Here is a 22360-nt window from a genome sequence, read left to right as displayed (position 1 = left end):
ATCAATATAGTCAGTAGGCCACAAGTAGACCACTGAGCCTGCTTGAATGTGGAAGATAAAACTGTACCAGGATAGTCAAACTGTTCTCATAAATCCACACCAGGTGAAAACAGGAGAGCGACACAACAGATCCAGGACTCGCATGCACCAAAAACCCGGGGCAATTCGGCGCACATCGTAAATATTCGTAAAACCCGATGGTATCGCGGTCCCACGTACCCTTAGTAAATGTGCCCCATTGAGTCTCCTATGGCACCAGGAACTGCAGCTTGCGGTGGAGGCAGAGTAGTAATAGAGTCACCACTACAATAATAAGTATTTATGGGCTGATGAAGCTGTTCCTGATAATTAAACTGACATTCCAGATTCTCTTAGAGATCTTTCAGCAGGGTCCATGTCCTGAGCATAGTGTAATGGGCAGCAGGCCGTGGACCTTATCCAGATTGGCTTTTCCCAAGACTGTTAGTGACTTAAAAGGTATTTACCCATCAGCCCTTGTAAGCAGCGGAGAGCAGTACAGCGTGCACCATGGATCTGTACAAAACGTTTTATTGATGTAATAAGTAATGATGCTTCCGGATAGGTGTAATGTGTGTTTCTCCATTACAGACACAATACCTGGACCTCGTCCGGCTCATAGGATCTGCAGCAAGAGGACTTCAACACTAACTCACATTTTGATAAGCAGGAGGTCCCTGTGGTCATCCCTAATATGGTGCCTACTCTCTTCCCTATATAAAACTGTCACTTCTATATGTAACCTGCAGTATATGAGGATCAACAGCAAACCAAAGCTTTACACATCCATATACATATAATGTAAGGCTACTTACCTCCTGTGTGTGTCTCCATGTTATAGACTGGGGATTTATGTAAAGCTTCTGACCACTGACAGCCCATGGGGTAAAATTTCCTACTTCCCCGTCCCCTGTGGCCTCATCTACAAACATCTTATTCATGATCTTATATGGATGTAGCGCTTCCCCCTGGTCAGTAAAGTAATATGAAGGAGACATTGGGTCCCGGGAATTCTTCATCCTCTGTATGTAGCGCTGTAACTTCCCTGTGTATTGTACAAGTCCAGTTATTGGGTTTTCTTTATATTTGTCTTTTATATGTAAGAACATTTCATGTAGAGACTTTGCCAGGATTTCTACTGCGTCATACAATCGTGGGGTCACCCCGGAGGAGAGGAGGGTTCTCAGATTTGGGGAACTATATGTATAGCGGACCATAGCTACAGTCGCGTTTCTGTAGAATGAAATAAAGTGATTATATTTTTTGTTTTTTGCTATGAAATCTAATATTTTCCAGTAGTAATCATGATTAAATATTTTAGGTAATTTCCCATAATTTTTCACAAAATCTTCCTCTCCTACAAAAGGCTGTGATGAGAAGTCCACCGCTAGACTCACATTCAGGTTCATGTACGCAAACTCCATGAGGACAGGACTGGAGACCCAGGATGGGGGAAGGACGAGGGTTTTGTTTGCTAATACAAGATTTTGGATTTGTAGTAAACCTATTCCAACATAAGACATGGTCCCACACATTATAATGACACTGACTTGTGGATTGCTCATGACACGTAAAATCTCATCTCTATATTCAGAATTCTCCTCTGTCATTGTTATGGTGAAGGCGACACAGATCCCGTTCTCTCTCATGTACTTTGTCAGTATCTGCAGTTCTCTCTCTCCGTTATCATCATCTGATACTAAAATCCCGACCCAGGTCCAGCCAAAATACTTCAACAGCTCAATGATCACCATATTGTGGGTGTGGCTACTTTGGATTGTTCGGAAGACGTGTGGATAGAGGAGTCTATCAGATAACGAGGGGTCGCTGGCTCCATAGCTGATCTACAAGACACAAAACAACAATCATTCTGGACAGATTCAACCAAATATCACAAGCTTTTTCCCCAGGGAAGTGGGGTCTCACATTATACATTAGGAAATTATTTTTTCATACTTTTTATTGTTTTATAAACAGGAAATAAAAAAAATACAGAAAAGTACATTCATGCCTTAAACGTGACTGGTAGGCGCGCAGGCCTGGAAGAAAATAATATTTTTAGCATTAGTCGGTATTTGTATGCTACAACTAAGAACCAGGTATTTAATGGATGACTCTGCAACTGAAGTGATATCTCTGGGGGCTTTAGCAGGTTACCATGAGGCCTAAACTTTAGACTAAGTATTTCACATTTAGTGACGTTTTCCTGGAATCCCGACTACGACCCGAATTGTCTCAGAAGGTCCAAACTAAAGCAATATCCAAGGAGAAAAAAATCTCATTTTAATTTACAGCCATTAAAAATAGCAAAAAATAAATAGCATGATCCAAGGACCTACGCGTTTCCAGCCTAGCTATTTAGTTCTTATTCATGGTCTATAGGAAATGCACAAACACTCCATTTATAAAGGCAGGTAACAGGTGAAATGGAAGACTTTGTGATGAGCGCACGCGTACAACATTACAGCTTGCCGGCTGCAATGTTAACCGCTAACAGTTTAGAAAAGCAGAAATAAATTCATGTGTCAATATACATTGGGGGTCATTTACTAAGGGCCCGATTATGATTTTACTAACTAACAATTTTTTCTTTTTTAATAAAACTTTTTATTTGCAAACCCAGGGAAGCCCTATGGGCTCGTGTTTCTCATGTATAGGCGCTAGAGGAAAGCGAGCACTAAAATGCTCGAGTGCTCGTTACTAGAGTCAAACTTTTTACGATGCTCGAGTGCTCGTTTCGAATAACGAACCCCTTTGAAGTCAATGGGAGACTTGAGCATTTTTCAAGGCGACCAAGGGTCTGCACAGGGAAGCTTGGCCAAACACCTAGAAACCTCAGAAAATTATGGAAACACCACGGAAATGGACAGGAAACAGCAGGGGCAGCATGCATGGATGCCTCTGAGGCTGCTTAATCGCACCATTATGCCAAAATTATGGGCAACAGCATGGCGATGACAGAGTGACCGAATGAGGCTAGATAGCATCTAAAACATCCAATAATTGACCCTGACACTATAGGGGACGGCATGCAGAGGCAGCGACAGCAGTGGCAGGCTAGAGAGTCTCATGGCGACATACCCTAAATGGACTCAGGCATCAAACCAATGGGTGGCAGAGAGGAACCAAAGGAGGTGAGTAAGAAGCGCTGAAATGATTTCCTATGTGAACAAAAGGTTGACGGTATATTTAGTCGATAGCACAGCATGGTGGCGACATAGTGACCAAGATCCATAACGTATCTGGTGAAACACCCGAAGAATGAGCCTGACACAGCTCGTTTGCTAAGGGGACGACATGTGGAGGCAGATATGGAGACGACTTTTGGAGACAGCTATGGAGACGACATGTGGATGTAAAGATCAGCCCTACTCTGCCTAGCCTGGGGACAGGTGACAGTGTCTTGCTGGGGTGACATAAAACTGGCAAAGGCCTTGTAAAGCGTACCCCTGCAAGTGCTGGACAAGCTGCCTGCTCGCCTACTCTCCCTCGATACTTGTCCCGCAGAAGTATGCCCTCTGCCGCTAGCGCTGTCAGAAGAGAAATACTGTTTCAGCTTGTGCTCCAGGGCCTGCTGGTATTCATGCATTCTCACACTCCTTTCCTCTCCAGGGATGAGAGTGGAAAGATTTTGCTTGTACCGTGGGTCCAGGAGAGTGAATACCCAGTAATCGGTGCTGGAATAAATTCTTTGAACACAAGGGTCACGGGATAGGCAGCCTAGCATGAAATCTGCCATATGTGCCAGAGTCCCAACGCGCAAGAATTCACTCCCCTCACTGGTCTGACTGTCCATCTCCTCCTCCTCCAACTCCTCTTCTTCTGCCCATACACGCTGAACAGTTAAGGACTGAGCAATGCTCCCCTCTTCTGTCTCGCCAACATTCTCCTCCTCTTCTTCCGCATCCTCCTCCACCTCCTCCGATATGCGCTGAGAAACAGACCTGAGGGTGCTTAGGCTATCCACAAGGGAATCTTCTTCCCCCGTCTCTTGTGACGAGCGCAAAGCTTCTGACTTCATGCTGAATAGAGAGTTTTTCAACAGGCCAAGCAGCGGGATGGTGAGGCTGATGATGGCGGAATCGCCACTGACCATCTGTGTTGACTAGAGATGAGCGAACACACTTGTCCGAGCTTGATGCTCGTTCGAGCATTAGCGTACTCGAAACTGCTCGCTGCTCGGACGAGTATTTCGCCAGCTCGAGAAAATGGCATCTCCCGCTGTTTTGATTTTTGGTGGCCAGAAACAGAGCCAATCACAAGCCAGGAGACTCTGCACTCCACCCAGCATGACGTGGTAGCCTTACACTTCGATAGCAGTGGTTGGCTGGCCTGATCAGGTGACCCTGGAATAGACTAGTACCTGCCCACGCTGCTCGGATCATTCTCTGTCTGGATGCCGTTCGGGAGAGAGCTGCTGCTGCTGCAGGGATAGCGTTAGGCTGTTATATTAGCTTACTGTTAGGCAGGAGTGATTCTACAAGAACCCAACAGCCCTTGTTAGGGCTAGAATATTTTTTTTTTTCTTTGCTTGTGACTGGGCTTGCTGGCATTAGTAGTGCAGCTAGTACCATATTGTGACAAATTTGCAGGGAGACTTGCAAACATTCTATTTAGCTCTTAGTGACACACATATCCATCTCAAACACCTAAGTGGGACAATGTATTAGGGGTTTTGATTGAATTAGGCACAGTCTGCCGATTTTTTTTTTTTTCAAAACTTAAAGTCACAGGCAAACCACAAAATCCAGTTGTGTGCTGTCAGTGTAGGTTAGAAGCTAGGCATACAAGAACCCAACCGGCTTTCTTAGGGCTACAATAGCATTATATATATTTATTTTTTTCTTTGCTTGTGGCTGGGCTTGCTGGCACTAGTAGTGCAGCTAGTACCATATTGTGACGAATTTGCAGGGATACTTGAGAACGTTCTATTTTGCTCTTAGTGACACACATATCCATCTCACACACCTAAGTGGGACAATTTATTAGGTGTTTGATTGAATTAGGCACAGTCTGCCGATTTTTTTTTGTTTGTTTTTTTTCAAAACTAAAAGTCATCAGGCACAGCACAAAATCCAGTTGTGTGCTGTCAGTGTAGGTTAGAAACTAGCCATAGCAATCATCATCATCTTCTGTGGTTGCTGTGTGATTTCTTCTGATCGTTTAGTTAAAAAAAACAAAAAAAAAACACAAAAAACACACAAAAAAAAAACACAAAGAAATTTACAGTTTCCACTTTAATTTTGAAAATGTTGAACCCGAGGGTAGAGGACGAGGGCGTGGGCGTTGGCGTCCAACTACTGCAGGGGTCAGAGGCTCTGGTCCTGGGCGGGGTGAGACACTACCTGCTGATGAGGGAGCAGGGGAACGCCGCAGAGCTACACTCCCTAGGTTCATGTCTCAAGTTACTGGGACTCGTGGTAGAGCACTGTTGAGGCCAGAACAGTGCGAACAGGTGATGTCGTGGATTGCGGACAATGCTTCTAGCCATTTGTCCACCAGTCAGTCTTCCACGCAGTCCACCCATGTCACCGAAATCAGCACTCCTCCAGCTCCTCTACCTCAGCCTCCTTCCCCCCAGTCTGCCCCCTCCCAGGAAAATTTGGCATTTGAACCGGCATACTCTAAAGGAACGGTTTTCTGGACCCTTCCCAGAGTCATAAACCAATTGTCCGGTTGCAGCTGAGCTCCTTCCCGATGCCCAGGTTTTCCACCGGTCGCAGTCTGTGGGTGATAATGACATTGTTGCCGTACTGTGGTGTGCAACCTGTGCCACACCAGGATCAGCAGGGGTTCCACCACTACCAGCTTAACCACCACCAGTATGCGCAGGCATATGAATGCTAAACACCCCACTCAATGGAACCAAGGCCATTCACCTCCGGCCGTGCACACCACTGCTCCTTCCCCTGTGTCATCTGCTGCCTCTGCTAGTCATCCCCCTGCCCAGTACCCCGGCCCAAACACCTTTCGTGCGAAAACCACACCTTCGCCTCCACGATCCTCCACAGCATCCACCAATGTCTCCATGCGCAGCGTCCAGCTCTCTATACCCCAGACGCTGGAACGCAAGAGGAAATACAGTGCAACCCACCCACACGCCCAAGCCCTCAACGTCCACATCTCCAAATTACTCTGCCTTGTGATGCTGCCCTAAAGGATGTTAGAGACCGAGACCTTTTGCAATCTCATGGCGGCGGCCGCCCCTTGGTATTTGGTCCCCAGCCGCCACTAATTTTCCCGATGTGCCGTCCCAGCCCTGCACCAGCACGTGTCAGACAACATCATCCGTGCCCTGACCAACGCCGTTTCTGACAAGGTCCACCTGACCACGGACACGTGGATGAGTGCTGCCGGGCAGGGCCACTATATATCGCTGACGGCACATTGGGTTAACTTGGTGGAGGCTGGGACCGAGTCTGACCCTGGGGCTGGTCATATACTGCCGACGCAGAGGATTGCGGGCCTACCTCGGTCCAGGTCTCTCAGGCCTGCTATGCCTCCTTTGGCCTTTGCCAGTTTTATGTCACCCCAGCAAGACACTGTCACCTGTCCCCAGTCTCGGCAGAGTAGGGCTGATCTTTACAGAAAGATGGTGAGGGAGTACGTAGCTGACCATACCATCGTCCTAAATGATCACACAGCTCCCTACAACTACTGGGTTTCAAAGCTGGACATGTGGCACGAACTGGCGCTGTACGCCTTGGAAGTTCTTGCCTGCCCTGCCGCTAGCTTGTTGTCCGAGCGGGTTTTCAGTGCAGCTGGTGGAATCATCACCGATAAGCGTACACGCCTGTCAACTGACAGCGCTGACAGGCTGACGCTTATCAAGATGAATAAAGTCTGGATTTCTCAGGATTTCCATTCTCCACCAGGTGAAGGAAGCTTAACCTGAATAATTTATGCACTCCTCCTCCTCATTTTCCTCCTTCTCCTCCTGTTTGTACACTAAAGCAGAGGAAACTGGCTATTTTTTGCCAGGGCCAACTGGCTCTAGCTATAGTACTCTATGTATTTAATTTTTCTGGAGGGCCACCTACCCGGTCCTCTGTTTTAAACAATTTTTGGCAGTGCCACATACAGGCACTCAATCTATTTAATTTTTCTGGAGGGCCACCTACCTGCTCCTCTGGTTTGAAAACTTTTTTGGACTGCCACATACAGGCACTCAATCTATTACATTTTTATGGAGGACCACCTACCTGCTCCTCTGGTTTGAAAACTTTTTTGGACTGCCACATACAGGCACTATCCAAATTAAATTGTCTCCATAGCAGCCTCCACACGTTGTCTCCATTGCTACCTCCACATGTCATCTCCATAGCTGCCTCCAAAGGTCGTCCATATAGCTGCCTCCATATATCATCCCCTTAGCAAACGAGCTGTGTCAGGCAGAATTTTGAGTTGTTTTCATGGCTTCCACATCAAACTTGTTAACTTTGTCGCCACCCTGCTGTGTTATCCACAAACTTTTATCATTTACCGATATTATTTCAGCGCTTCTTGCGCATCTGTTTACATTCCCCTCACCCGCCATATCCCAAACTTATAAGAACGCTACTACACTTGATCTTATACAAAAGGTTCTTAGAAGTGCTGTTTGGGGAGGAGCCGAGAGACAGGGGCTTGGACAGGCGAAAGCTCGCCTGGCAGCGGACTGCCAGCTCCATCCCAAGATCAAACTAACATAATTTTAACTGCAGCACCTTTAAACTACTTCTACCTTACTGCCTCCATACATCGTCCCCTTAGCAAACGAGCTGTGTCAGGCAGAATTTTGGGTTGTTTTCATGACTTCCACATCAAACTTGTTAACTTTGTCACCACCCTGCTGTGTTATCCACAAAATATACTGGCAAACTTTGATCATTTACCGATATTATTTCAGCGCTTCTTGCGCATCTGTTTACATTCCCCTCACCTGCCATAACCCAAACTTATAAGAACGCTACTACACTTGATCTTAAACAAAAGGTTCTCAGAAGTGCTGTATGGGAAGGAGCCGAGAGACAGGGGCTTGGACAGGCGAAAGCTCGCCTGGCAGCGGAGCGCGAGCTCCATCCCAAGATCCAACTAACATAGTTTTAACTGCAACACCTTTAATCTATTACTACTTTACTGCCTCATCCCCTTATCAAACGAGCTGTGTCAGGCAGAATTTTCGGGTGTTTCACCAGACACATAATGGAACTCGGCCCATCTGTCGCCGCTATGCTGGAGACCTGAAGTTGCAATCATAGCAGCACAATATGGATGCCCCACACTGTCGCTCTTAATCATGGAACCATTTCGGAAAAAACAATTAAAAATAGAACCACTATGCTATTCCATTATTCCTAGGTGAAATATTCAAACGACCCCGCCTGCTTTGAAAATTATAATTTTTTCAAAGTAAACGCTTCTGGCCCCCAGGCCCATTTTGGGTGGGGAGGAGCCGAGAGACAGGGGCTTGGACAGGCGAAAGCTCGCCTGGCAGCGAACCGCCAGCTCCATCACAAGATTAGGCAGCCTCAGAGGCATCCATGCATACTGCCCCTGCTGTTTCCTGTCCATTTTACCTCCACGATCCTCCACAGCGTCCACCAATGTCTCCATGCGCAGCTTTCAACTGTCTATACCTCAGACGCTGGAGCACGAGAGGATATACAGCACATCATCCCCTTATCAAACGAGCTGTGTCCGGCAGAATTTTCCGGTGTTTTACCAGATACATAATGGAACTCGGACCATCTGTCGCCGCCATGCTGGAGACCTGAAGTTTCAATCATTGAAGCAATATGGATGCCCCAGTAGTCACTCTTAATCATGGAAGTCGTCTCCATGGCTGCCTCCACATGTCGTCCCCTTATCAAACGAGCTGTGTCAGGCTCATTTTTCGGGTGTTTCACCAGATACGTTATGGAACTTGGTCACTATGTTGCCACCATGCTGTGTTATCGACTAAATATACCGTCAACCTTTTGTTCACATAGGAAATCATTTCAGCGCTTCCTGCTCACCTCCTTTGGTTCCTCTCTGCCGCCTTAACCAGGCAAAATACTGATACATACAGTGCTACACGTTATCCTCGCCAAAAGGAATTTTTAAAATTGGTTTGAAGCCTGAGTCCATTTGGGTATGTCGCCATGCCACTCTCTAGCCTGCCGCTGCTGCCGCTGCCTCTGCATGCCGTCCCCTATAGTGTCAGGGTCAATTATTGGATGTTTTAGATGCTATCTAGCCTCATTCGGTCACTCTGTCATGGCCATGCTGTTGCCCATAATTTTGGCATAATGGTGCGATTAAGCAGCCTCAGAGGCATCCATGCATGCTGCCCCTGCTGTTTCCTGTCCATTTCCGTGGTGTTTCCATCATTTTCTGAGGTTCCCAGGTGTTTGGCCAAGCTTCCCTGTGCAGAGCCTTGGTCCCCTTGAAAAATCTCCTATTGACTTCAATGGGGCTCGTTATTCGAGACGAGCACTCGAGCATCGGGAAAAGTTAGTCTCGAATAACGAGCACCCGAGCATTTTAGTGCTCGCTCATCTCTAGTTGAGAACAAATTGCAGATGTTTCCAAACATAGTGTTCTTTCACTGTATTCTTCAGTTAAATGATTAAATTAAATGTTTTAATTGTATTTTTTTACTGTTCTTCTCTTTATTTTTAAATTAAATGTTCGTTATCGAGCAGGGCAAATACTCGTCCGAGCAACGAGCCGGTCCGAATATGCTAATACTCGACCGAGCTTCAAGCTTGGACGAGTATACTCGCTCATCTCTAATTATCATCAAATTATTAACATCCTTAAAAAAAATTGCCAATACTATACCAAGACGATGAATTGAATGCCTTCTTAAAAGATGGCTGCAATTTTGTTTCAAGAAGGGGGTCAACGTTTTGTTCCTCACTATCCCCCAGTTTATTCACCAATGATCAATCAAATACAGGCACCTGCTTGGATACAAAAGGTTTTCACCGTTGCGGCACCGCATGATGTAATGTTTGCAACACAAAACGCATGAATTTTTTCTGCACTGTGGACAATTCAGAAAGATTTCCAATTATATTTTTCATTAATTGTGATTTTAAAGTCACAGTTTACATTATAGAATGAATTACCTGCAACGTCCACTATGTTGGTTCCACAATCCGTAAACTCAAAACTAGAATTATGGAACATCTGAGAGATAGAACCAAAAACATACAGAATAGCAGGTCAGGAGCTTCTAGACACTTTGCCAGTAAAAATGCAGGAGAAACGTTTTGTTTTTACGGCATTAAAAAAATGTAGAGAAGACTTTTGTATTTTTGGTTAGGCACCAGGTCACCATCAGGTCTGAATTTAAGAACCAATATATCGTATTTTATTGACCTTGTCACTGATCAATTTTGGATGTTTTGGATTTCGTATGTAAAGCACGATTTTTAATATTGGGTTATTTGGCGCATACGTATGAATTTGTCCAGGCTGTTAGCTATGAATATTCATGGTTCTCGTATCCACATATTTACCTACCCATTTCATCAATTTTTTTTGTCCTATAAATTTGCTTGTTATATTTGTATTTGTTATACATCATTTCTGTCTAAACTGAATTTACGATCCTGTTTATGTTCTGCCATCTGTTATATACAAAGTCACCTGTTCTTAATGCAAGTAAAGCTTTTTCATTATATTGGAAGATGTGTGGGCGAGGGGTGATGTGTCCCGGAAGTTTTCCTCCCTTTGTGATGTATCCCACCCCCTGTCTGGGATTGGTTGATGTTCCTTTTAAATTTTTAAACCAATGTATTGTCATTATGCCATAACTAAGAGCACAAGATGCTCGAAACGCGCAGGCAGCTCGTCTACTAACCCATTATGTTTTAAAAGAAATTTGAATGAAGGCTTTGTACTTTTATGGATGTGCAGCAATCATCTTCTTGGCAATTCCTAACTTCCTCGTGTGTTACATTGCTCTGTCGTATTGGTTACAGTGGTGATCAGTAATGTGTGCGCTGGGATTGGGGTGGATGGGGGCACAGAAGCTTCCTGTATGGGGCACCTGCTGGTACCAATAGATAATGACGGCAGTATCCAGTACCTGAGGATATCCGTATAGTCCCAGGATCTGTGCTGCAGGAATAGTGGTAGATGAGTACTGATCCCCAGTGACACCAGCCAGCTGGCCACGCCCAGGACAGGAGTAATTAGGTATCACCTTATCTGGACCAGACAGAAGATGTAACACACGGCTGACCGCCACTCGTCCATCTTGACACGAGTCATAGACATTGTATCCCAGAGTAATATTGGGTAAGATGTCAGGATTCCGGTTAATTTTAACAATGGCAAAGAAGAAAATCAGAGGATGTAGAAATCCATCAAACTCTGACCTGTTAATAAAGATAAAGACACATCCAGATGAGTAAGTGACTAGAGGACATGTCTGTACTACACACCTCAGGAAGATGAGAGATTACTGCAGATTTACCTTATACAATACAGTAATAAGTATGTGCCCCCCTTCCTGACCTCCTAAGACCTCCCCTTACATTTCCATTTAACAGCCTCGTATTATACAGAGATGTGACATCAGGATGGAAGTGACATGAACTGATGATAAAACACATGATGAGAGGCTCCATATTCATAGGATCCTACACCCTACAGCTCACAATGTACATGATGTCCCCTGTACTGTGCACCCCCTGTATATGTGCATTTACACCATAAAGAGCTTTTCTATATAGATAATGAGCTGTCCATGGACCCCCCCATATCAGACTGGGGGGTCTAACAATCCAGACCCCACAGATCAGCAGCTGTATTGTACATGAAGTGTCTGGTGACAGAGAACTGATCTGACGAGGGATGTGAGGGATCAGGGAGTGGATGTAACCACCTACCCATCTGATATCAGTGATGATATAATAGGAGCCGTACACTGCAGGTAGGTACCAGGAGACTGTCTGCAGAGGGTCCAAAAGGAGACCCCAGAAACACGAGCTCCTTCACACTACAGAACATGATATACAGAATGACAAGGACTTACACTGCACAACTTATATCTGGGAAGTATTCTGATGGAAGATCTAGATTACTTGAATATTTATGTATTGTTATAAACCCCCCAATGATGAGGTCTCCATCCTGGTGAGTGTTATGTAGATAATCTATAACTTCTCTTATCCTGAGATCACATACTAATTCTGTGAAAGGAAACCAGTGAAGAAGCAGCAGAGGAAATAGACTGAACATCTCCTTGTAGGAATAAGATGATGATGGAACAATCTCCTGTGCACGATGTGATGGTGACACGAGACAGCGTCTCCCAGGATCAGGGCCACCCTGGTGACTGCTATCATCTCCCCTCTTCTTATACAGGATGATGGGAGATATTTTACATTGTCTGATCTCATCTCACATCATTCTGGATCTGCTCCCCGGTGATTGTGTCCTCATCCGTCTTTACACTGGATAAATGTAGAAGAAGAAGAAAGAAGAAGAATTAACCATTTCCAGACGTCCTTGTGTTATACAGATTTATTCCTCTCCACAGTCCTGTACACAGACTCTTCTTATGGTCCCAAAAAATCTATCAGTAAGGAAACTGGTAGAATTTGATGAATGTGTTTGAAAAATATGGAGTTAACAGATTATCTCAAAAAGTTTCAGCCTCTGATATCAGGCGATTTTAGGTCATCTCGCCAGGTGAAGCAAGAAGCCCTGTGTAGATGTCTATCTCCTCAGCAGATGTTATGCGGTAAGACTTTGATGGTAGCTGATGACCAGGGAGACACAGAGACGAGCAGAGATTCTTAACAACTCGCAGTCCTTTTTATTGTCAGTCTTGGAACAACAGCCATACAGTAAGATGCTAATAACTCCTTCCTACCAGGCCTATAGATTGTCTGGCTGCAGAGATAATGGGCCCCAGTAGCTTGCAGGAACGCAGGCCCGGACCTTGGTTTAGCTTGGCTGAGAGTATCTTTGATCTTAGCTTGATTGGCTCTGCAGCATTAGCAGCACTACGACAGTGCAGCAGTTTTGGCAGAGACGTGTCTCTAGGTCTTTGACCTAATCGTAAGATGGAGACCCAGAAGTCCAGACAGAGAGAACTTTTACAGACTCTGTTCTGGAAACTATAAGGGTGCAGCCAATCACTAGCCTGGGAGCTTGGAGGAAGATGCGTAACTTGAACATAAATACAATATTAACCATTTTTGGTCACCAACAATTTATAACATTGCACAAGTAATGCCCTATTTCTTTGTGGTAGGGGGGTGCAGCTTAACCAGGGAGATTCAGATAGTAAATATAAAACAATAAAAGAATGTAGCACCTTCCAGTCAAAAGAGCTGCACATACGGTCCTGGGTGGATACAGAATGTCACCCAAAAGCATTCAGAACGAAGTGTAATGTGACCGGAGCTCAATGTGTCTATTATTTCTGCCTTATGTCTCATACACATAGACGTTCTTGTCAGTACGTGAAATAATCCGACCAAGCAAACTTCAGCGGGAATAAGATGCCATTCAGACACGAAAACCGCTGCCGTTTTTCTTCTACCCTGAATTATCTTCCATAGCCCACTCTGCTAGACAAAGAAGATATACACGGACATAGTGTACTATCAGATCCACTCACATAAAACAAGTAAAAATCTGCATATAGTTACAGTTCCATGAGGACGCCAGTCATTGCTGATCCTGGGTTTCACCTTACAGCTTCTTCCGGGGCATGACTGACGTCAGTCGTCTTCTTTCATTTATACATACATCGTTATAATGAAATCACATATTATATTACCAAATATCTAAAAAACACATGAATTAACAACAACACACTCCAAAAAGTCTTCTTATTCACATACAACTTCCCACTACTAATGTTTAAATTTCCCTATTTTTCAAACCACGTGCCAATCATTCTACAACAAGGCATTCGACCAATTAGAAAAAACACAACACAATCCTGAACGTATCAGTGGTACTAGGTGCTAGACGTACTTCTCAAAGAGGAACCTGGCTAATCAGAACAACATGTAATTAGCTTGTCAGAACGTCCAGTATATAAGCCAGTACTTTTTTTTTGTAATCTATATATATTAGACCTGAAATATCCTACAGTATTTTAATCAGGAAGTATTGTTACCCAAAATAGTGTTCTATCCCTAGGGGAATATTCTTATTATTCATTTATAGATTCCCAACATGTCCCCCACATTAATATAGTGAGAAATACCCACTATGATTGATAAGAAATATATTCCCCGCATATGTATAATAATGTTCGTGCATCTATAACGCTTATATATGAACATCACCCTCCCATAATTACACTATTCAGATATAACAGATACATTTCTACATTCCAATATTTCTCACAATAATCCAGATCATAAATACAATTCCTATAAATTCCATAAATTAGACTTCTATCCCGATAGTGTTCAATATGTCAGATCCCAAGATGTCCATTCCCTCGTGTATTTACATTATTGTTGCCTAAATATTATTTTTATGATTTATTTTACTCAAAATCTATATTTAGCTCCCTGGTGCAAGGGTTCCCAGTTTATATATCCATTGTCCTTCTCGATTACTAAGTAAAGTGCTTAAGTGCTCTCCGCTCCAATGTGCTTCTACTTTATCAATTGCCCAGAAACTAAGTTGATCAGGATTTGGATCATGTGCTTTCTTACAATGTGCTGAAACACTGCGTGTAATTAAACCTTTTTTTAATATTCCTGATGTGCTCATCAATTCTCGTTCTTAATTTCCGTTCCGTTCTGCCCATATATCCCAAACCACATGGACACAAGTAGATGAATGACATTTGAGGTGTCCCAATTCTTCACGTCAAAAAATGTAATTTCATGACCATTAATTTCCAAATTATTATTTTACTTCTTCCAACATTCTTACGATTCCCTTGTGTATCTCTACCTGGTTTACACCTCCCACAGTGAAAGAAGTCGGTCAATCCAATCCTTTTTCTTTTGTTAGTATTCTTAATGTAACTTCTGGTTAGTATGTGTTTCAGAGAAGAGGTCTTTTTGAAAATCACTTTAGGTTTTTCTGGGATTAATTTACCCAAAACAGGGTCCCCACCTACAATATTCCAGAGTTTTAGTAAAATAGTTTTTAATCTTAAATCTTTTTTAGAATACTTTGTTACAAATATGGGGTCAATTAAGTGGATATTATTACCCTCCTTATCTTTTGTATTTTTGTCACTATTACCTTCACCCCGTTTTTTTTTGGATTATTCTTCTTTAATAAATATTTCGGATATCCCCTTTCTCTTAATCTATCCTTGATAATCTCCAGCTGTAATTCCGAATCCCTCTCATCCATACAGTTCCTCTCAATCCTCTTAATTTGTCCCACTGGAATATTGTTTATCCACGTTCTATAGTGGCAGCTAACAAACTATTTACATCTATTGGTTTTAAATAATATTTACTTTTAATTTTTGTCCCATCCTTAAATAATTCTAAGTCCAAGAGACAAATCTTTGTCTCCCCTCTCTCACAGGTAGACTTAAGGTTGTTATCATTTATATTAATAAATTGTACAAACTCCTCAAGCTTTTCCAGGTCTCCTTTCCAGAGGAATTCCAAGCAGTATCTAGTGACCACCTATAGAATTCAGCACAATAGGTTTCAGCGTCCATTTTACCCTGAAGGAAAGACCATAACTTAGACCATAATTTACTGGTTTCTTGTGTATATGATTGCTCTCTTCCAGGTTTGGCTGAGCCCATATTCCATATCTGTCTTCAGCCAGAGACTTTCCTGTGACTCATATATTTTGTTTCTAAATCAATGACATTGCTGGACTTTTGCCTCCAATTTTGAAGTCAATGGACTATCTGTGAAAAAAGAAAACAAAAGGAGAAAAATCCGCTCACTCACGATACTGCAGACAGCATGTTGGAGTTCACATTCCTCTGTACAGCCCCAGGTGCAAGGAATCAGTCAGTCCTGCCGGCCGACCGGAACATGTGGAAGGATAGGGAAATATTCCAGCACTCCAAGTCTTCTAAAATCATAGCATTTTATTCTTCATATTAAAAGCGTGCCGCCATATCCAGTGTGACCACTGATACACGATCTACGCGTTTCGGACTAAATTGTGGAGTCCTTAGTCATGATCTACGTGTATCCACTGCACATACATCTTATAAAGAGCATAGACAGGTGAAACAGCAAACAGGTAATTAGCACATGCGCATATGGTTTCCTCAAAGACATGGCAAAACAGCATATAACTCCGGGTGTATAAAGGGAATAAAATACATAAGTGTAATTCCTTATATCCCTAACAAACAGGTATTGAATGCATATAAATAGATACATTTGTAGTAGATGAAAACGCAAAACGTGTTCAGATTTGGAAAAACACTCACGGTGTGCACCACCTATTGTAACATATTTCAGCAAAGAAAAAAGGGAGGGGGAAAATGTAGGAGAAGGAAAGTTGTGAGTGTGATAAAATTTCACTTTTATTCATTTATTTAAAATCTGGAGTATATTCTCACACTGTAGAATCAAGTGTTAATTAAGCAACTAGTATGGCATTATTATGCTTTGCCATACTATGTCCTTGCCACATAAGTAATAATCTTGTACTTAGGGATATAAGTTCAGGTGGGAGTCCCCTTGTATTTTATTTAAACCCTCCTGTAAGTATAACTGATGCCCACCACTAATTCCTTGTGGGGATCAGGGACTGTGTGGGTTAATGATGATCTGTTGTTGAGATCGCAGGGAGCAGGTGTGTGTCTGTCTGTGCTGCTGTCAGCTATTGTTATGCAGGGAGATCGCTGTGATATAATCTGTAAGCCGCGATCTCCTCTTACTGCGGTGATGTGAGTGACTAAGTCTCTTGGAGCATACAGCTTGCTACTAAGATCACAGTCACTATTCCTGCCAGTATGATCCACTCTGCGATCATCTATGGATGTGTACCACAATTAACACTGTCCCTTATGAGTTTTCTGTCCCTGAGTTGTGGCTGCAGACATAGAAAGAGAAGTCCCGACACACGGGTCTCCCCGGCTTCTTCTAGGGGTGGGGGCGGCCGGGTTCGGGCGCCTTTTATTTGAATAGGTAAGAATGACAGCTGAATTAGCCAATGAGATTCCACTGTTATTTCTGTGGAATGTAACATTGTTATTAGTTATGAGAGTGTCTAGTATGCTGTAATAATGTTATTAATGTGTGCTCATTGTGAAAAGAATGCCACACATTCAATATAATTAAATGTCATTAGATGATGAAGTATTGTATCCTTCACCAATATTGAAACAGCAGATATGGCTATTTAAACCAAAATGTGACATTGGTGAAGGATACAATGGTCAGGGAAAGCGTTAGGGTGTTCTATTAGCTTACTGTTAGGCAGGAGTGATTCTCCAAGAACCCAACAGCCCTTCTTAGGGCTACAATAACGTTCTACTTTTTTTTTTTTTATTTGCATCTAGTACCATTTTGTGAGGAATTAGCAGGGGGACTTGCTACCGTTGTGTTTAGCTCTTAGTGGCACACATATCCACCTCAAACACCAAAGTGGGAAAATTTAGTAGGGGTTGGATTTCAATTAGGCACAGTCTGCCATTTTTCCTTTTTTATTTTACGTTTATTTTGTTTAATAACTCAGTGTCATCTCATCTGGCATAGTAGTGTGCTTTCATACTTGGCTAGAAAATAGCCATAGGAGAATCCAAACGGCTTACGCCTACAGTAGCGTTATATATTTGATTTCTGGTTGATCTGCTGGTGGCTGTACTTGCTGCAGTGCATCTACTAGCCAATTGTGAGCAATTTGTAGTGAGACTTGCGACCGCTGTGTTTTGCGCTTAGTGACGCACATATCCATTGCAAAGACCGAAGTGGGAAAATTTAGTAGGGGTTGGATTTCAATTAGGCACAGTCTGCCATTTGTCCTTTTTTATTTTACGTTTATTTTGTTTAATAACTCAGTGTCATCTCATCTGGCATAGTAGTGTGCTTTCATACTTGGCTAGAAAATAGCCATAGCAATAGGATAGCATTGTTTGGTTTTAAAAACTCAAAAACACAAAAAAAAAAAAAAAACACAAAAAAAAGTTAAAAAAAAATTAAAGCTATAACTCTCATTTTAAAAATGTTTAACCCGAGGGCTAGGGGTAGAGGACGAGGGCGGGGACGTGGGCGTCCAACTACTGCAGGGGTCAGAGGCCGTGGTCCTGGCCGGGGTGAGACACCACCTGCTTATAAGGGAGCAGGGGAACGCCGTAGAGCTACACTCCCTAGGTTCATGTCTGAAGTTACTGGGACTCGTGGTAGAGCACTGTTGAGGCCAGAACAGTGCGAACAGGTGATGTCGTGGATTGCTGACAATGCTTCGAGCAATTTGTCCACCAGTCAGTCTTCCACGCAGTCCACCCATGTCACCGAAATCGCCACTCCTCCAGCTCCTGCACCTCAGCCTCCTCCACCCCAGTCTGCCCCCTCCCAGGAAAATTTGGCATTTGAACCGGCATACTCTGAGGAACTGTTTTCTGGACCCTTCCCACAGTCACAAACCACTTGTCCGGTTGCTGCTGAGCAATTTTCCGATGCCCAGGTTTTCCACCAGTCACAGTCTGTGGGTGATGATGACCTTCTTGACGTAGTGGAAGTGTGTAAAGAGGTGTCCGACGATGAGGAGACACGGTTGTCAGACAGTGGGGAAGTTGTTGTCAGGGCAGGAAGTCCGAGGGGGGAGCAGACTGAGGGATCGGAGGATGATGAGGTGACAGACCCAAGCTGGGTTGAGAGGCCGGGTGAACACAGTGCTTCTGAGACGGAGGAGAGTCCTCGACCAGAACAGGTTGGAAGAGGCAGTGGTGGGGCCAGACGGAGAGGCAGGGCCAGAGCTGGTGCATCAGCGCCAAATGTGTCAACTAGTGAAGCTCCCGTGGCGAGGGCTCTTGCGGCGAGGGCTAGATCTTCAGAAGTCTGGAGGTTCTTTAAGGAAACACCGGATGACCGACGGACTGTGGTGTGCAACATTTGCCAAACCAGGCTCAGCAGGGGTTCCACCACTACTAGCTTAACTACCACCAGTATGCGCAGGCATATGAATGCTAAACACCCCACTCAGTGGCAACAAGCCCGTTCACCTCCGGCCGTGCACACCACTGCTCCTTCCCCTGTGTCAGCTGATAGTCAGCCCCCTGCCCAGGACCCTGCCACAAAAACCCCATCGTCGCCTCCACGATCCTCCACAGCATCCACCAGCGTTCAGCTCTCCATACCCCAGACGCTGGAGCGGAAACGCAAATATAGTGCAACCCACCCGCACGCCCAAGCCCTTAATGTGCACATCTCCAGATTGCTTAGCCTGGAGATGCTGCCCTATAGGCTAGTAGAGACCGAGGCCTTTCGCAACCTCATGGCGGCGGCCGCCCCTCGGTATTCGGTCCCCAGCCGCCACTACTTTTCCCGATGTGCCGTCCCAGCCCTGCACCAGCACGTGTCAGACAACATCACCCGTGCCCTGACCAACGCCGTTTCTGACAAGGTCCACCTGACCACGGACACGTGGACGAGTGCTGCCGGGCAGGGCCACTATATATCGCTGACGGCACATTGGGTTAACTTGGTGGAGGCTGGGACCGAGTCTGACCCTGGGGCTGGTCATATACTGCCGACGCAGAGAATTGCGGGGCCTACCTCGGTCCAGGTCTCAAAGGCCTACTATACCTCCTCCCAACCCTCCTCCACCTCCTCCTCCTCCGAATTACCATCCGTGGGCATGGCGCCATCAGTCGGTAGCTCTAGGCACAGCAGCAGTGCCGTCGCTAAGCGACAGCAGGCGGTGCTCAAACTGCTGAGCCTAGGCGATAAAAGGCACACCGCCCAAGAGCTATTACAGGGCATTCCACATCAAACTTGTTAACTTTGTCGCCACCCTGCTGTGTAATCCACAAAATATACTTGCAAACTTTTATCATTTACCGATATTATTTCAGCGCTTCTTGCGCATCTGTTTACATTCCCCTCACCCGGCATATCCTAAACTTATAAGAACGCTACTACACTTGATCTTATACAAAAGGTTCTTAGAAGTGCTGTTTGGGGAGTAGCCTAGAGACAGGGGCTTGGATTGGCGAAAGCTCGCCTGGCAGCGGAGCGCCAACTCCATGCCAAGATCCAACTAACATAGTTTTAACTGCAGCACCTTTAATCTGCTACTAGTTCACTGCCTCCATACATGGTCCCCTTATCAAACGAGCTGTGTCAGGCAGAATTTTGGGTTGTTTTCATGGCTTCCATGTTAATTTTGTCGCCACCCTGCTGTGTAATCCACAAAATATACTGGCAAACTTTTATCATGTACCGATATTATTTGAGCGCTTCTTGCTCACCTCCTTTGGTTCCTCTCTGCCACCCATTGGTTTGAAGTCTGAGTCCATTTAGGGTATGTCGCCATGCCACTCTCTAGCCTGCTGCCGCTGCCTCTGCATGCCGTCCCCTATAGTGTCAGGGTCAATTATTGCATGTTTTAGATGCTATCTAGCTTCATTCTGTCACTCTGTCATGGCCATGCTGTTGCCCATAATTTTGGCATAATGGTGCGATTAAGCAGCCTCAGAGGCATCCATGCATGCTGCCCCTGCTGTTTCCTGTCCATTTCCGTGGTGTTTCCATCCTTTTCTGAGGTTCCCAGGTGTTTGGCCAAGCTTCCCTGTGCAGAGCCTTGGTCCCCTTGAAAAATGCTCGAGTCTCCCATTGACTTCAATGGGGCTCGTTATTCGAGACGAGCACTCGAGCATCGGGAAAAGTTCGTCTCGAATAACGAGTACCCGAGCATTTTAGTGCTCGCTCATCTCTAGCTCTAATTTAACCAAAACAGGTCCATAGCCAAGCTGTGGATGGCTCATTGAATTAATAAGGAGTAGAGATGAGCGAACACACTCGTCTGAGCTTGATGCTCGTTCGAGCATTAGCATACTCGAAACTGCTCGTTGCTCGGACGAGTATTTCGCCAGCTCGAGAAAATGGCATATCCCGCCGTTTAGATTTTTGGCGGCCAGAAACAAGGCCAATCACAAGCCAGGAGACTCTGCACTGCACCCAGCATGACGTGGTACCCTTACATGTCGATAGCAGTGGTTGGCTGGCCTGATCAGGTGACCCTGGGATATACTAGCCCCTGCCCGCGCTGCTCGGATCATTCTATGTCTGGATGCCGTTAGGGAGAGAGTTGCTGCTGCTGCAGGGATAGCGTTAGGGTGTTCTATTAGCTTACTGTTAGGCAAGAGTGAGTATACAAGAACCCAACAGCCCTTGTTAGGGCTACAATAGCGTTATATATTTAATTTTTTTTGTTTGCTTGTGGCTGGGTTTGCTGGCACTAGTAGTGCATCTACTACCATATTGTGAGGAATTTGCAGGGAGACTTGCGACCGTTGTGTTTAGCGCTTAGTGACGCACATATCCATCTCAAACACCGAAGTGGGACAATTTATTAGGGGTTTGATTTGAATTAGGCACAGTCTGCCATTTTCTTTTTATTTTACGTTTATTTTTTGATAACTAAACGTCATCTCATCTGGCATAGCAGTGTGCTTTCATTGTTGGCTAGAAAATAGCCATAGCAATAGGATAGCATCGTTTGGTTTTAAAAACAAAAAAACACAAAAAAAACAAAAAAACACAAAAAAAAATTTAAAAAAATTTACAGTTTCAACTTTAATTTTCAAAATGTTTAACCCGAGGGCTAGTGGTAGAGGATGAGGGCGGGGACGTGGGCGTCCAACTACTGCAGGGGTCAGAGGCCGTGGTCCTGGGCGGGGTGAGACACCACCTGCTGATGAGGGAGCAGGGGAACGCCGCAGAGCTACACTCCCTAGGTTCATGTCTGAAGTTACTGGGACTCGTGGTAGAGCACTGTTGAGGCCAGAACAGGTGATGTCGTGGATTGCGGACAATGCTTCTAGGCGTTTGTCCACCAGTCAGTCTTCCACGCAGTCCACCCATGTCACCGAAATTGGCACTCCTCCAGCTTCTGCACCTCAGCCTCCTTCCCCCCAGTCTGCCCCCTTCCAGGAAAATTTGGCATTTGAACCGGCATACTCTGAGGAACTGTTTTCTGGACCCTTCCCAGAGTCACAAACCACTTGTCCGGTTGCTGCTGAGTTCTTTTCCAATGCCCAGGTTTTCCACCGGTCGCAGTCTGTGGGTCATGATGACCTTCTTGACGTAGTGGAAGAAGTGTGTAAAGAGATGTCCGACGATGAGGAGACACGGTTGTCAGACAGTGGTGAAGTTGTTGTCAGGGCAGGAAGTTCGAGGGGGGAGCAGACTGAGGGATCGGAGGATGATGAGGTGACAGACCCAAGCTG

General features: G+C 44.7%; 1 protein-coding gene across 1 annotated transcript in view; it reads right to left on the bottom strand.

The window, feature by feature from the left end:
• LOC140133218 (vomeronasal type-2 receptor 26-like) overlaps window positions 1-13681 on the bottom strand; it is a 52948-nt gene extending 39267 nt beyond the window's left edge. Inside the window, exons 1-3 of the mRNA XM_072153132.1 lie at window positions 13659-13681; window positions 11198-11372; window positions 918-1862 (exon numbers count right to left, since the gene is read on the bottom strand). Coding sequence (XP_072009233.1) covers window positions 918-1862; window positions 11198-11372; window positions 13659-13681 — 1143 coding nt within the window. The remainder of the gene's footprint in view (window positions 1-917; window positions 1863-11197; window positions 11373-13658) is intronic.
• Window positions 13682-22360: the final 8679 nt, after the last annotated feature.

Source organism: Engystomops pustulosus, chromosome 1 (assembly GCF_040894005.1).
Source record: "Engystomops pustulosus chromosome 1, aEngPut4.maternal, whole genome shotgun sequence".
Taxonomy (NCBI): Eukaryota; Metazoa; Chordata; class Amphibia; order Anura; family Leptodactylidae; genus Engystomops; species Engystomops pustulosus.
The sequence above is the reverse complement of the archived record's forward strand: the minus strand, read 5'-3'. Positions and strand labels throughout refer to the sequence as shown.